This window comes from Phlebotomus papatasi, chromosome 1 (assembly GCF_024763615.1).
Source record: "Phlebotomus papatasi isolate M1 chromosome 1, Ppap_2.1, whole genome shotgun sequence".
NCBI classification, from domain to species: Eukaryota; Metazoa; Arthropoda; class Insecta; order Diptera; family Psychodidae; genus Phlebotomus; species Phlebotomus papatasi.
In genome coordinates, this window is record NC_077222.1 from 98,242,025 (window position 1) to 98,258,142 (window position 16,118).

General features: G+C 36.2%; 3 protein-coding genes across 7 annotated transcripts in view; 2 read left to right on the top strand and 1 right to left on the bottom strand.

Moving 5' to 3' along the window:
- Positions 1-5,796, top strand: part of LOC129809955 (uncharacterized) — a 76,736-nt gene extending 70,940 nt beyond the window's left edge. The window contains exons 5-7 of the mRNA XM_055860130.1: positions 1,267-2,444; positions 5,270-5,449; positions 5,524-5,796. Coding sequence (XP_055716105.1) covers positions 1,267-2,444; positions 5,270-5,449; positions 5,524-5,735 — 1,570 coding nt within the window. The 3' untranslated portion in view covers positions 5,736-5,796. The remainder of the gene's footprint in view (positions 1-1,266; positions 2,445-5,269; positions 5,450-5,523) is intronic.
- LOC129809959 (autophagy-related protein 16-1) overlaps positions 1-15,773 on the bottom strand; it is a 315,540-nt gene extending 299,767 nt beyond the window's left edge. For 2 of the 5 annotated variants that reach the window (XM_055860134.1, XM_055860135.1), the window contains exons 1-4: positions 15,378-15,773; positions 14,870-15,306; positions 9,943-10,324; positions 9,740-9,894 (exon numbers count right to left, since the gene is read on the bottom strand). In XM_055860134.1, coding sequence (XP_055716109.1) covers positions 9,740-9,894; positions 9,943-10,324; positions 14,870-15,306; positions 15,378-15,477 — 1,074 coding nt within the window. In that variant the 5' untranslated portion in view covers positions 15,478-15,773. The remainder of the gene's footprint in view (positions 1-9,739; positions 9,895-9,942; positions 10,325-14,869; positions 15,307-15,377) is intronic. The other 3 variants (XM_055860136.1, XM_055860139.1, XM_055860137.1) reach the window with 3 other exon arrangements.
- Positions 15,774-15,811: 38 nt separating this feature from the next.
- Positions 15,812-16,118, top strand: part of LOC129809956 (M-phase inducer phosphatase-like) — a 106,639-nt gene continuing 106,332 nt past the window's right edge. The window contains exon 1 of the mRNA XM_055860131.1: positions 15,812-16,111. The gene's annotated coding sequence lies outside the window, so the exon portion shown is untranslated. The remainder of the gene's footprint in view (positions 16,112-16,118) is intronic.

A 16,118-nucleotide genomic window follows, 5' to 3' on the forward strand; every position in this document is an offset into this window, starting at 1 on the left:
AGTATCATAAATAACAAAGTAACTTTGTCAAAGTAAATAGACAATGCCTAGAGAGAATGACAAGCCCTTCCTCCGGCATCAAGTGCCAAGTGCGAAACAAATCCATTACTGTGAGAATATTTGTTGATTGTATAATGAGGATGAGTTCATAAAATCATATTTTATTCCATAATCAATTTACTGCATCACACACCTTTCACTTTTCTGCACATCATAATCGCAACAATGAGTTGCTATTTTTAAGCTAATGCCCCAGACATCCAGACACCCATCAACCTTGAGTGCCACCACACAAACTTCAGCGCAAAATTATTTATTCACCTTGGAACACAATTCCATCTAATTTGGGGGAAGCTGTGCAACATCATACCCGAGTTTTCCATTAAGAATTCTTGTTGGATTGAAGTGCAATCGCGTACCACAAAATGAGACATATTCATTGGTATCATTTCACACGCCACTTCTTGGCCTAACTTCATATGGTCATCAACAACTTGGTAATATGCTTTTGTGTGAAAAAGGCATTGTATGTGGGACGAAGGGACGTTGGAGAGTGGTTCACAGGGTGAGGAAGGCCATGGACAAGGTGAAGGAGCGCTAGTGCAAGCAAAAAGAACCCAACAACTTTGCCGCGTATATATATCTTTTGAAAATGTTACAATTTTGATGAAAATTGCATTGCCACACTCAACTAATAAAGTGAATCACACAATTGAAAAAGCAACTCGAGAAGAACAGTCCTCTCCATGGTTAAGAACCCAATGAAGAGCTGAAGATAAGTGAGCTTGACATATACACAGGATGCAATTGTGGTTTGCTCACTGAATATCATCTCCCTTTGGCTCCTTCACCGAATGATTTCTCATTCTTCTTCGCCAAACCTTTTATCCACCACTCTTGACTCGCCGGCATTCAGCATAATTTTTAAAGCTGAACAACTCTAGGGAACATTGAGATTGGGATTTGGGGGGAGGGGCATGAAGGGTAGTGCGGGGAGACACCTTTGGATTAGCCACCACAATAAATGCCACAGAATTATCATCATAAATTGCCGACAATATTGTATTTCAAGCTGTTGGCTGTTGGGCAAAAAACCTCACATGTGAAATTGAAAGTGACATTCAAAAGGAGTAATTCCTCCCTCCTCTTCCACTTTGGTACTCCAGCCCAATTGTAAATCATATTCAATAATGAAATAATGCTCAACATCTCTCTTCTTATTCTTTTTTTTTTTATTTTTCTTTCCATTATCTCTGACCATTGCAGATCTGCCAACTTTTATCGGTCTAGCGGTTTGTGTGAACTGTCTGACATGGATCGCATCACATTGGCCGGCTCCAGTGCCTTCAAGCACAGCGATGAAGCTGACTATCTTGAGAATGCATGTGCTGAGGAACCAAACAAACTCTGTGAATTCAAACGCCTTTCGGGTCGAATCCTCAAGACCGTAGACTCAGTGTATCAAGATGTGTCCAGTGTGGATGAGTGCCGAGAATTGTGTCTCAATTCACCCTATCGATGCCACTCCTATGACTACGGTGACACTGGTGATATGGTCTGTCGACTCAGTCATCACAGTCGTGCCACACTTGCCGACATTCAAGATCCCTACTTAGATGTCCCCGAGGCCGCCACATACGAACTCTCATCCTGCTACAATGTCTCCATTGAGTGTCGTGCCGGAGACATGGTGGCCAAGATTCGTACATCGCGTATCTTCGATGGCAAAGTCTACGCCAAGGGTGCACCCAAATCCTGCTCTGTTGACGTCAAGAATGCCCTTGAATTCGAACTCCGTATGGGCTATCAAGATCTTGAATGCAACGTGCGTCAAAATGGCCTAGGTCGCTACATGAACGACGTCGTCATCCAACATCACGACAAAATTGTCACATCATCCGATCTTGGCCTTGCACTAACCTGCCAATACGATCTAACCAACAAAACCGTGTCCAACGACGTTGACCTCGGTGTAACTGGAGACATTGAAACAACGCTGTCTGAGGAAGTTGTTGTCGACTCACCCAACGTCATCATGAAGATCACATCACGCGACGGCAACGACATGATGCGATCTGCCGAAGTAGGAGACGCCCTATCACTACGCTTCGAAATTGCCGAACAACAGTCACCCTACGAGATCTTTGTGCGAGAACTCGTGGCCATGGATGGCACAGACAACGCCGAAATTACCCTCATCGATTCTGACGGTTGTCCAACTGATCACTTCATCATGGGACCAATCTACAAGAGTTCTACAACAGGGAAGATTCTCATTTCACACTTTGATGCCTTCAAATTCCCCTCATCGCAAACCGTTCAATTCAGAGCACTGGTTACGCCCTGTATGCCTACTTGCGAACCCGTTCAATGCGACCAAGAAGACTTCAGCGGAGAACTTAGATCACTCATTTCATACGGCAGAAAGCGACGATCAGTTAGCGGTAAGTTTCAAATGTCCTACTGTCCAAAATTTACAACAACCAAATTCAAGACCAGGGGTGGATTGACAACTTTTCGACACTATCGAATCAATAGTATCGATAAATCTATATCTGTTAGATAAAGTGAATGTCGACTTTTTACGCATTCTTGAGCCATTCATTGTGACATTCTTAAAAGAATGAGACTGATGATAAACACTTATATTAGTTACAGGAAGTGCACCTAGCGTTTAAAGTTTTTAGAATCGACAGTCGATAGTATCGAAAATAAGCTATCATGTCACCCCAGTTTAGCTTAGAGAACTCAATAGGAAGATCCTTCAAACGCAAAAGAAAAATTGCAGTTGTCAGATACTTACGGGGTCACAACGATCAAGATGTAGAGGAACACTAGAGATCTGAATATCAGATCTTTGATTGTCAATATAAAAATTGGTAATGTGTTACCGGAATTAAACGATAAAGAACTGTATGATTAAACCTGTCCGGAAGGCTCAAAGGACTGCCTCAAATACTTGCAAATGTACGTTAAATAGAGTAGATCTGGATCGAAAGGCGGTTACACTTGACTGATGTTAATTTGGCAAATCCAATTCAATGATTCTCTCATTTGAAAGATAAATTTTACGGAAGAACAAAATGTTTTTCTCTCTCAATCGCGGTCAAAAGCTAAGTGACATGTCAAAATTCGCCATGTGTTTTCGTGATGAAAGGGTGACGCGACGAACTTGAAATAGAAAACATCGCAAGAGCGTTCAAATCCTTGCGGTGGCTCTGCGATACTCCAAAGATGGATAGAAATATGTTTGATCATACCTCCGACTTGCACTTGTCAACTGCAAACACTGGCGTACATAATTGGCAGACATGAAAACTACTCGAAAACTGCCCGAAACACAGTTGTCACTCATGGAAAATATCTCGAATTGTCTTCAGATGGTTTAGAAAACAATTAATTCGCAAAGTAATATCTTACTGGTCGTATTACTCTACTAGTGTGCACCCTTTCTAACGCAAGGGTTCCTGGGTAGAAGTTCTCTAATTCTGTGAACGCTACACTAGTGAACGATTTACCAGTCAAAAGTAAACGAGATTTCCTTCACGAGTGCTAGAAAAGTTATCCTGTAAATTTGCGTGATCCAAGAGGGGAAGTATGTTGAAATTTTCATTAAATTTAAGATTTTCACCAATATTTCAACTAAGTAACTACGGAAAACACTGGAATTAACAATTAGAAAGGATGCAGTGTTGTATTTTAAGCTGAATATGGAAAAAAATTTCTTTTTCTTCTTGTTCTATTTTATATAAGGCTGTCCTCGGGTTCCGTATAGCCAGAAAAATTTTTCACTAGCTTCACCGAAAAATTGTCAAGTGAAACACATAACCTCAAAGTGATCCTTTCACGTGAAGCTATCTCAAGCTACAGAATTTTTACAGATGATCACTTCACAGAGATACAGAATTACCCCTCCCCCTGGTTGAGACCTTCATCAGGGAAATGTATATAAACTCTGAAGAAGTTCCCAGAAAAGGTTCGAAGCATAAGCCAATCAAAACGTATTGAAGAACCATTGTTAAACGGACCAAAATTACAATAAGATTCTTAAACGATCTTATCAGACATTTCAGGAAAATTTCGTAAACAGGATCACATGGATAGGAATTGCAAATTGGGATTAAAAAACAGATTCGGATTCAACATTTTCGTATTTGACAATTTCGTCTTTGCCAATTGCATCTCTTAAGTTTTTACAAAAACAATACAAAAGACTAATTTTTAAGAGGATTAAAATACTTCGTCTTTGACATTTCGCCTTTGGCATTTTGGTCATAATTTTCGTGCATTTTACATAAACTTAGCAAGCCAATCCCTTAAAGAATTTTGGTAATTTTGTTTTTCCTAGGATATTTCGCCTTTGACAATTCGCTTTTGACATTTCGTCTTTGACATTTCGTCTTTACATTTTCGTTGAGACGTGAAAATTCGCAATAAACTTTTTTTATACTAGCCATCCTTATTAAAAACTAGCTCGATTGAAAGAAAACAACGATTGAACTAATCGAATTTGGTCGAAATCAACAGTCCAAATATCTTGAAATCTATACGTTCTAGTTCATTGAACTTTTAGTATGTTATAGCTGACCCCAAGACCTTTCCAAAGATAGGTTCTGTTCCCCGCATCAACTTCTTTGATCCGAGCTATTACGATTACGAAATTAACCTCAAAATTTGAACGGATTTAATGAAAAACAATAACGATAAGCAGAGGAAGTTTTTCAAATTATTAGATGCTCGGTCAGTAGATTAATTTGGATAAAAAAAACACGGATTTTGACCTAGATCCTTCTCCTTTATTACTTTAATATGTATTTTAAGTAATAAAGGAGGAGAAGGATCTAGGTCAAAATCCGTGTTATTTTCTTCAAATTATTTCAGTTAAGTTGCTCAATATTCATCCAATCTTGACTTAGATGGAATTTGAACCTGGACCATTTGCATCATTGAGCTAGTGCTTTATCACTTAAGCCGTTGCGTGCTCAAATTAAATTAGAGCCGGTATTAGATCAAAGCAACAAAAACCGCAGGTGTTTAAATTTAATTTTCCTTCAGTTATTCGCACCTAATTAGCCAAACTTGTTTATTCGCTTTACGGTGCCTTGATAGGCATATTACCCAAAATTTTCAGCAAATTTGGCAAAGTGAGAAATTGTCCTCTTTTCAGCAAATTTGCAAAAAATGATCCCCAAGACGTTGATAGAATTTTAATCATGATTGCTTGCTAATATCCAAAATGTATTTTTTTTATATAATTTCTCCCAAACAGCTTCACGGATGCGGCGTGAAACTCTGAAGCAACCACCAGAAGATATGCTCCTAGTGCAATCAATTGAAATTACCGACAAATTTGGTTTTGAGAAGCAACAACAATCACAGATTAAGCCCACTACAAAAGAGACTGTCTTTATGGCCACCGATAATCAAGCTTTCTGCATAAATGGCTTTGGTAATATCACATCTCTAAATGATTCTCACCCATATTCATCAATGTAATTTTGCAAAATTGTGGGAATATTTCAGGTCTCATACTGGCTGGTGCCATCTTCCTCCTTGCCCAAGTGTCCGTCATCGGTATTTGGACATTCTTGTGGCAAAGACGACGAAAACAGCGCAGTTTTGACGAGTCATCGTATGGTTCAACAATCCCAACCCCTACCCTAACAGCCGGCCGAACTGATTCCCTCTGCAAATTGTACGAAACAACCCATTCGAGACATCCTCGTCATTTCTAACACGCCAAGTAATTGCAGTTAAAAATTGAAAACAAATTTACAAAAAAAAACAACTACGAAATGATAAATAGGAAATTACAAAAAAAAATACAAACAAACGCTCAAACAGTAACATACTAAGGAATAATTAGATGCATAATTGAAATAACCGACAAATAAGACTACATTTTACAACGATGAGATAAGCTGACAAAAAATCCCAGTTTTCCCATATTTTTTTTTAATACTTCTCGCTAGACTCTGACTTAGGATTGTGTCACATTGACCGTCAAATTTTTACTGCAAACGCCAAAGTTTTACCGTTTTTTTAATTACGCATTTTTATTGAAATTATCAGAGAAATTCAGAATTGACAATCAATGATGAATTTAAAAAATCCCATGTGAAGGGAAAATTTCCCTCAAGTGTTTGACAGCTGTCATCCGTATATCGGAGAGTCAAATGTCAAAGAGCTGAGTCTAACAAACTTGTTCATTTTATCTTTAAAATGTTGAAAGGAAAGAATAATTTTTAGGACAAAAAAATTAAATCAAGAAAACAATTGTGGGATATTTTGACATAAATGACAAATGTCAAACTCAGCAATTTTAAACAGTAATTGACAAATTAAACCATAAAATATGATACAAAATTATAATGGAGAATAGGAAGAAGACGGAGATTTTCTGAAACATTCATCTGACAACCCGCGCGCCATCTTGACCTTGAGCAATTTCTTGCAGTTCTAGAATTTTTAGCTCAATTACATTGAAATTGAATTACGCAATCTAAATTCTTTGTAGCCAATTTTGGCATTAGAAGGACTAGAAGCACGTGCAAGAAACTTCAACTCAGATTATTTTCTTTCTGGTTTATCGGGTTCTTTTGAAACATCCATCTAACAGTTCGCTCCATCTTGACATTGTGCAAATTCTTGCAACTGATCCCGAAACATCAAGCATTTTCTAGCAGTTCTAGAATTTTTAGGTCAGTTACATTGAAATTCAAGTCTGAAATCTAAATTCTTTGTAGCTATTTCTAGCCATTGAAGTACTAGATAAATGTGCAAGAAACTTCAAATAGATTATTTACAACTCAATTCAATTCATCTCGTAACACTGAGCAAGTTTCAGAATTTTTAGGTCGGTTACACTGAAATTAAGAATTCTGAAATCTAAATACTTTGCGGCTGTTTTTGGCAACTGAAGTACTAGAAACATGTGCAAGGTACCTTAAGTTTAGCTAGATTATTTTCATTCTGATTTATCGGGTTCTTTTGAAACATTCATTTGACACTCCGGATGCCATTTTCACATTCAATTCTTGCAGTTTCTCCTATAACATTGAGCAATTTCTAGTAGTTCTAGAACTTTTAGCTCAGTTACATAGAAATTGATTTCTGAAATCTAAATTCTATGGCCTTTTAGCCTTAGGAGTGTTACAAAAATGTCCAAGAAACTTCAACTAGATTATTTACAATTTAATTCAATTAATCTCGTAACATTCAGCTATTTCTTGCAGTTCTGGAATTTTTATCTCAGTTGCACTAAAATCATGTGATCTGTAATCTAAATTCTCTGTGGCCATTTTTTGGCAATATAAGTGCTAGAAACATGTGCAAGGAACCTCAAGTTTAACTAGATTATTTTCATTCTGTTTTTTTTATCGGGGTTCTTCTGAAATATTTATCTGACAACCCTTGCGCTATACTGACATTGAGCAAATTCTAGCAGTTTGGACCGGTTACACTGAAATTAAGAATTATGAATTCTAAATTCTTTGTGGCCGTTTTTGCCTTAAAACTGCTAGAAAAATGTTCAAGAAACTTTAACTAGATTGTTTTACAATTCAATTCAATTCATTTCGTAACATTGAGTAATTTCTTGCAGATCTAGAACTGCTGCTGTTTTTCTTGGCCACTGAAATGCCAGAAACATGTGCAAGAAACGTCAAGTTTAGCTAGATTATTTCCTATCTGGTTTATCGGGTTCTTTTGAAACATTCATCTGACAATCCTGGCGTTATACTGACTGCAAATTCTTGCAGTACTAGAACTTTTAGCTGAGTTACATTGAAATTAATTTACGAAATCTAAGTACTTTTTTAGCCTTTTTGGCCTAAGAAGTACTAGAAATATGTGCTAGGAACGTCTTAGGTAGATTATTTTCATTTTGGTTTATCGGGTTCTTCTGAAACATTCATCTGATAACCCTTGCGCTATATTGACTGCAAATTCTTGCAGTTTCTTCTGTAACAATGAGCAATTACTTGCAGTACTAGAACTTTTAGCTAAGTTACATTGAAATTAAACTACGAAATCTAAATACTTTTTAGCCGTTTTGGGCTTAGAAGTACTAGAAATATGCGCAAGGAATGTCAAGTTTAGGTAGATCATTTTCGTTCTGGTTTATCGGGTTCTCCTGAAATATTCATTTTACAGGCCACGCGCTATCTTGACATAAAACAAATTCTTGCAATTGCTCTCGTAACATTCGGCAATTTCTAGCAGTTCTGGATTTTTTTTAGCTCAGTTACACTCAGCTAAAACATGCACTGCTTGAAACATGTTCCAGAATCGTCAAAATTAGCAAAGACACAAACTTTTTATCACTGTCTAAGCTTAAAAATTCCGGATTTGTCCGAAAATGTCGATAAAAATGCGTAATTGAAAAAGAATGAGTGAAACTTTGTCGGTAGCCTTAGAGATTTGACGGTCAATGTGCTTCAACCCTTAGAATACTTATTTTTTGTGGAGTAAAACATTGTGTTTTTTACCATCAAAACAAACTACCATATTAGCGAATTAATAATTTTAAAAATGATAACGTAAAAAAATCTTTTTTTAAAGAACAAGAAAAACTGATAAAACGCTCAATTTTATTATTTGCTTAGGTGCCGGAATACTAAAAAAAAAGATTTTAAAAAAAAACGAAAAGGAAATCTCGAAAAAAAAGATGAAAGAAGCGTAATTAAAAATAATATATTCTACGATAATTAACTCTCAAGCATTCCAATGAAATTTGGAAGAGAATAATATTAGGTGTACTTTCTTAATTTAAACAAAAAAGAAATGAAGAAAAAAAAATAATCAATTTAGAAATTGAAGATAATATGCAAAAGATAAAAAAAGGAACAAAAAATTGGAAAAAAGGACGACTGTACATGAGATGAGTGATTGTGTGTTTGTCATAATCTTTCAACTAGCATTTAAATAATCCTTTCTGCTTAGAACAGATCCACCCTGAATCCCAAGCCCCCTCAATTCTATAAACAACTGACTCAAAATTCTATTTGATCAGTTCTTAATGTGTGAGAAGAAACATGAGTGAACATTTTTATAGAAGAAGAAAATTTTAATTTAAAAATTCTTGTACAAGAGATCAACAAGGTTGAAATGGAGAAACATTTTCCTAATATTTCTTTCTCCATCGCTAAATGCTGTTGGAATGTCCTCAGACAACGTGGAAGAAATGTCAGGAAAGAGTCTTCCCCATCTTGTCATCCAGTTAAAGAATGTTACAAACTCAATTAAAGAATCATTTGTCCTTTTTTCTGAGATTGTCAACTAACAAGATAATATTCGTGTGAAAAATTTACAATTTAATGGGATTAATTTGCTAAAAAAAATAGAATCCCCTTGAGAATTTTTCACAAGAACATTTTCCCTGACAATCAAAATGGATTAAGAAAGATTGCAATAAAGAACGAAGAATATCATAAGACATTTTTCGTTCTTCTTATTTTTATTATAATGTATTTTTTTTAAATCCCTAAATAGCCTTGAGACATTAAGTGACATTTAATTTAAAAAAAAATCAAGTAATTTCACTTCTTTTAACCTTTTACATCTTTATACTCTCTATTTTTTTAAATTAAATTAAAAAAAATAAATAAAAAAAATTGTATGCAATATTCTATCTCAGTTTTGACACAGTCATTCTTAAAATTAAAAAAAAAACTGTGTTGCATCTGATCTGAATAATAAGAATGAAATAAATGATAAAAAAAATCAGTATTTAACTTACCCGTAGTCTTTGATCTGCCACCGTCCACACTCGGCTGGCAAAGTCATTGGAAGTGCCCAAGATCATGGTTCCTGTCGAATCAAAATCCACAGAATTCACTCCAGCATTGCTACCCACCAGAGTTCCCCTGGGTTCCATTGTTCCTGCGAAAAATCCTTTCATCAAAAACAAGTCAAACATCCCACTCTCGCCCATCCCCTTACCCGTTCCCACATCCCACAGCTTCACCTTCCTATCAGCCCCACCCGTTGCAATAATCCTGTCCAGTGGACACCAGCGAACAGCATTCACTTCCCCATCGTGAGCATCAAACTTCAGATGAACACTCGTTGGCAGTGAAACACTGAAAAAGCCCGCAGCCTTCGCACCGGCCCCCGATAAATCAGCCAGGCTACCCCTGTCACCACGATCGAGCGGAAGAATTGGGCTACTTGAGCGCCTGGATGCATCTTGAGCTGCATCCTCCAGCTCACGACGCATCTTTTCAGTCCTTTTACGCAGGAGATTCTCATTCTCCTCGTTCAACTTATCGGCATCCTTCGCCTTATACTTCATCAGTCGATCCACCAATTGGCGATTCTCATCCTGAAACCCGAACACAGGATTAGCTCAACCTATCACGCACGTAGTTGAGACTTTCTCAAACGCACGCAATCACGGAACTAACTTCTTCCCCTTGGAAAATTGTCTACTTTGTTTTTTTCACGATTCTCAGCATTCTAAGATTTATTTTTAATAAATTAAAAGGGGAGGCAAAGCGTCCTAGACTTTTCCTCACTTATTTTTTGTCCTAGAAAATTACTTATCGGTTCATAGCCGGTTTGAGATGTCCTGATTCGCCTTAAAAAAAAAACCTCAATTTTCTCTAGGTAATTTGGTTTATTTCTTCACTGTTTGGCTTCCAGTACCATAATGACACTTTTACAATAATTGCATAGACTAAAAGAACATTTTACACTTGAGGGTAACGCTCGGGCTTTGGACATTGTCCAGCCTAAATCAGAGGTGTGCAAGAAACCGTTGAAACCGAATTAACGTCAAAATAAGTTTATTATAGTAGGTTTTGACCATTGACGTACATGTTTCATTTGACGTTAATTCGGTTTCAACGGTTTCTTGCACACCTCTGGCCTAAATCTAGAGCGTTAACAATCAGCAATTATAATATTAACCCTCTACTTGCACATTACAGGTTTATACCCGATTGAAATCGATTTAGGCTTGTCAAGAATTCCAAGACCTTTCCAACGAGCCCAACCATACCCTCTCAGTGTAGTTCGAGCAGTAAAAAAAATCAAAAAGCTTTGCGGAATGCTCGAACTCGTAAGTAAGATAAAAGATACTGGGTCAGTACACACAGAAAAATGAAAAATTCTCAAACAGAAACACCCAGGAATTTAATTTCAAATCCCATCCAATGAATGCCAATGCCCTAATTCTAAATCCTTTGATCATTTAGTTTTAGTTGCAATTTGCAAAACTGCAGACATGTTTCATTTTCCAGCTAATGCAGAACTTAAGTTCTCGATCTCTTAACTTGAAAGAGCTAGGGATTCTAGCCCATTTCTTTCGCTCAGAGCTTCTAAACTTAAACGCCTCGGGGATTCACGTCCAATTTAAGTTCCCAGGATCTTATTTATTCTTAAAATTAGAATCAAAATTTTTCTGTGTGTATTACCCAGCCCATGAATTTTTTATTTGCTTTTTATTTGGGTAAAAACTTGATTAAATTAAAGTGACAAACATTTCAATGGACAGAAAAGAAGACCATAACTCTGAATAAAAAGTAGTTTACTCTCTATTCTTTCTAAGAAAAACTATATGACCTCACTGACTGATCCTACTGCTGCTTCTGTTATCCAAAAATACTTTTTCATTGGTTACTCTGAAGAAAAATTCATAAGTCTAACAAATATATCTTCTTAAAATTTTGTCAAAGTGTACAAAAAACATTGTCAAAACACAGGGGGTAACTCATATTGAGAAATCCTTTCAATTGTCCGAGAAACGCTTCGCGAAACCCGCGAAACCCATTTTTTTGCATCGCGAAACCCAATTTCTTCATAGCGAAACCCAAAAATTGCATAGCAAAACCCGAGAAACCCAATCTCTGCATCACGAAACCCGAGAAACCAGAAATCCTTGTCAGAAAAAATGGGAGTGAATTACCCCTTGTCAAAAGATCTTTTTGACAATCTTTAAACAAGATCCAGTTGGTCGCTGATTTGACAAAACTTTTTTTCAGAGTATCATCTCTTTGGATTATTAAAAAGTTTTGTGGTTTTTTTATATAGCGCCATCTATTTTACTGGTTCACAACCACTTTGAACCGATTTATAAAGCACCTTAACCCTTTAAGGACGATTGGAACACCGGTGTCCCATAAAGAAAATAATTTTTCCTGACTACCTTAACTTATTTCTTTCTTATGTTTGCACATACCTAATTGTAAAGTCGAAGGTTGAAGAAATCTAGAACAGTTTTTGTAATGACCAGCGCACAATAACTTTTTTTTGTAAACATGTTTCAAAAATTTCCCATGAGAATGAGCGAGATGACTAGATCTATGTTTCATTCACTCTCATTGAAATGTCAAAAACATGTTTACTAAACAAAAGTTATTGTGCGTTGGGCATAAATCTCCAGCTATTTGCTGTAAATTTTTAAGCTCAAAAAATGACGAATTTTTAAATTCTCATATTGAAAATTGATTTTAATTTTTTTTATACTTCAAGTTTTTTTTAAGCAAAACCGCTTTGGAAAAACAAACTACAATACTCAAACATAATATTTTTCATTAAAATGAAAATTATCAGTTATTGGTATCGTCAGGAAAATTACTTAAAATTTTTAGCTATTTTTGTCTTTATCGTTCATAGAGTCAAAAAATAGACCAAATTAGACACTATTGGCTTTTCCAAGGTTAGATGTAAGACGTTTGACAAGTTTTGTTTGTCGGTTTCACTGTTATTGGTGATTTTCGGTCAGCGGAAACTGTCTTGTGGTTAAAGGGTTAAAGACAGTCCAACATAGCATAGTTGTGATACATCTAAATTTCCGGTTGGAAACAACTTGGAACCAACTTGAAAAACTCAAAAAACCAACTGGAAAAACCGAAAACAACTTGGAACCGATTCAAAATTGTTAGGAAACTCAAGACCTTCAAAACGAATCTAAATTTTCCACAAACTGTTGAAAAATAACCTCTCTAGAACTATTTAATATTTGACCTTGAAATGCCCGTTATTTGGAATACTTCAAGACCATTTTTGCGATAAATATGAGATTCCTTATATCACACACTACTCAAAAAAAAAGTTTTCTTTCCGAATTAACAAAGAAGATTGTTAAAATGATATTCATAAATACAGAATATGGGAAAGTTTAGTTTTGTCAAATCTGCGGCTGTCAACTGAATTTTGTTCAAAGTTTGTCAGAAGGATATTTTCCCATATGAAATGTGAGAAAAAGTTTTGTCAAATTGGGAAAATAACATCCTTTTGACAAAATTTTACCAAAATTTATTTATCCGTTTAACAAACCTTTTTTTTTCAGAATACGAGTACACAGATGAATATTTTGTAAAATGATTCGTAAATGTTTGTAAATTCTCGTGCAATCCGTACAATCCACTAAAATTTGTAAAACATTGCATTTTAGCTGAGATTCTTTACAATATCAGCTTCTGTTGTCCTAGGTGAAATTCGAACTCGTCAGATCGGGCTCAAATTTTGGATAAGGACGTTTTGACACTCATAAATCAAAATAATTATCACAATAATCACAAATACCACAGAAATTATCACTGTTTTTTTTTCATTTTTGGATATGATTTAGAGATTATCCAGGCGGATATTTCATTTATATACCGTTGAATCATTCCTAATAACAATTTTTCAAGGTCAAAGTTTATAAAGGCTTTAAAAGCGTATTTCTCAACCGAATTGGGTCATATTTGGGATCGTTGGAAAGGTCTTGGAATTTCTGACAAGACTGAACCGGTTCCAATCGGTTATGAACCGGTAATAAACCTGTTCATGACCAATAATTAATTTTTATTCTAAATATAATTATATTACTCCTGAGGTGTATTTTGAGAAATTTTTTGAGTGATTTATAAATCGGCTCAAATCGGTTGTGAAGCGGTAATGAACCGGTTATGAGCCGATAAGTAATTTTCATTCGAAAATCAATTTTATTACACTTAAAGCAATTTTGAGGGGTCTTTTGAAATCGGTCTTTTATGAATCGGTTCAAATCGGTTGAGAACCGGTAAACAGTAAATGATGCGCGTCTGTCACGAGTTCGAGATTTTGTGTCAGACGGGCTAGGACGCTTTGCCACTCCTTTAAATATGATTTTTAACGCTAGGGTAGCTTTAGTCGCAAAACAAATTTGTATTATACATAACCTCACTTCCCACTTAACCGATTTTGATAGTTACTTCGGCATGATTGCAGAGGGCCCAGAGGGCATTCTATTTTTTTCCAATTTATTTTTTCCATATAGAATTCTCTATTGATCTGTCCGATTTCGTCACGTAAGGAAAAGCGTACACTTCTAAAATTCTCTGACATATTTGAAGTTCGTAACTTGAACACAAGGGGCGCTGGTCATTAAAACGAATTCAAAATCAAATGAATTGTCTACAGAGCAACCGTTAAAATCAAGTGTACCCAAATTGAGAATCTCATTTGCAATAACCTGATTTAGGCTTATTACAAGTTTCTTATTCTCTATTCAGGGTTAAAGACTTCCTAAAGATGCAGCTTTGCAGAGCATCAAGGGTAATAAATATCAATCAATTGTGTAATAAAGATAAAGTGAATTTCTGGAATTTCTGTTGAAATTCACAAAGTGAGCAACTTTCGCTGACTTGTTAATTATCTCGTGCTCTATCATCCGTGGCTATTTCTCTCCATTTTCTTCCCATATACCATTTTTTAACTTAATTTCAAACCAATGAAAATGTCTTTCAAAATGCCAAGACGACTACAAATGCAAATTGATGCTAATTGAGTTGCAAAAAAATCTTAAGAGATAAGACATGAGCAAATTATTTTCACGACCCAATTCACTCTAGCCCTGGGGCAGATTTTATTATTTTATTATTAGACAAAGAGCACTAACCTGGACTTTTCTTAGCTTGTCTTCCAGGGAAGAGAGAGCCAGTTGGAGGGCAGTGTACTCATCCCGAAGGATTGTATTGAGTCCCTTGAGTTCTGAGATGTTATTGGAGAGCATCTGGACTTCAGCTTTGAGGCTGCCATTGAGTGTCACCTGTTCAGTGTACTTCTCCTCTCGATCCTGGGCTTTCTTGGTCATCTCTGCAAGCTTGACATTGAGATCCACAATCATCTGGGCATTTTCACCCTTGCGCTTGTGGAGCTCTGTCAGTTCTTCTTGCTGAGTCATTAGCTTTTTCTCAAGAGCCTGGATCTTGGAGGAAGAAGCGGCACTTCCGCTACTGGCGGAATGTCCAGCTCCTGAACGCAATTGCTCATTGTCCACGGACAGGCGGAGATTCTCCATTTGCAGTTGCACATTAGAATCAAACAGACGATTGTCTGGGGACAGATAAACAGGGTCCGGAAGTCAGGAAAAGTTGCAATTTTTCCTCTGACAGGAGCAAACTTACTTGCCGCAAAAATACTATCAAAAAAGGATGTCTCCTTGCGATTGCGTTCTTTTAAGCTCTGTAAGAGCTTCTTCTTCCACATTGGCTCCTCGATATTCATGATAATTTAGCAAAATATACAGAAATAATCACACAAAAAATGCGTTAAATTTCATAAGAAAACGTCACAAAGAAGTGAGGTTATGTTCCGGGGAATTGCACCAAAAACCACAAATTTTCACACTTTTCACTGTCAAAACTACCACTAAGAGTTTAACAAGAGAGTCTTTAGATAGTTTTCATGGTTTTCCCAGAAGTATTTTCTTGAGAAAATCACGGTTTTGCAAGAAAAAACACGGATCCCTTTTTCGCGAGAGCTCACAAAAATAAACACGAAAACATCGAAACTGGAGAAAGTTCAAAAACATCGAAAATATCGAAGTAAACCTATCAACAGTAGTTTTTTGTTAAGAGTTTTTCTTGAGGTTTCGAGAGTAACATGGTCTCGGAAAAATCTCAATTTTAGCGAAATTAGTGGTAATTCTAAATATATTTTGTGCTGTGAACGTGAAAGAAGTGTTCTTTTCCATTTGCCATGCAGTTTTGTGTCAAGGGATACAGTGGAAATTGAGAAAATTGGACAAGAAGTGAGGTGTACAATTTTTCTTTCCTGGACCAATAGGACACTATAAAAGTGATAACGGGAACCTAGATTGCACAAAAGAGCTTCTGGATATTCTGTACAAAGCACAAGAGTTAGTA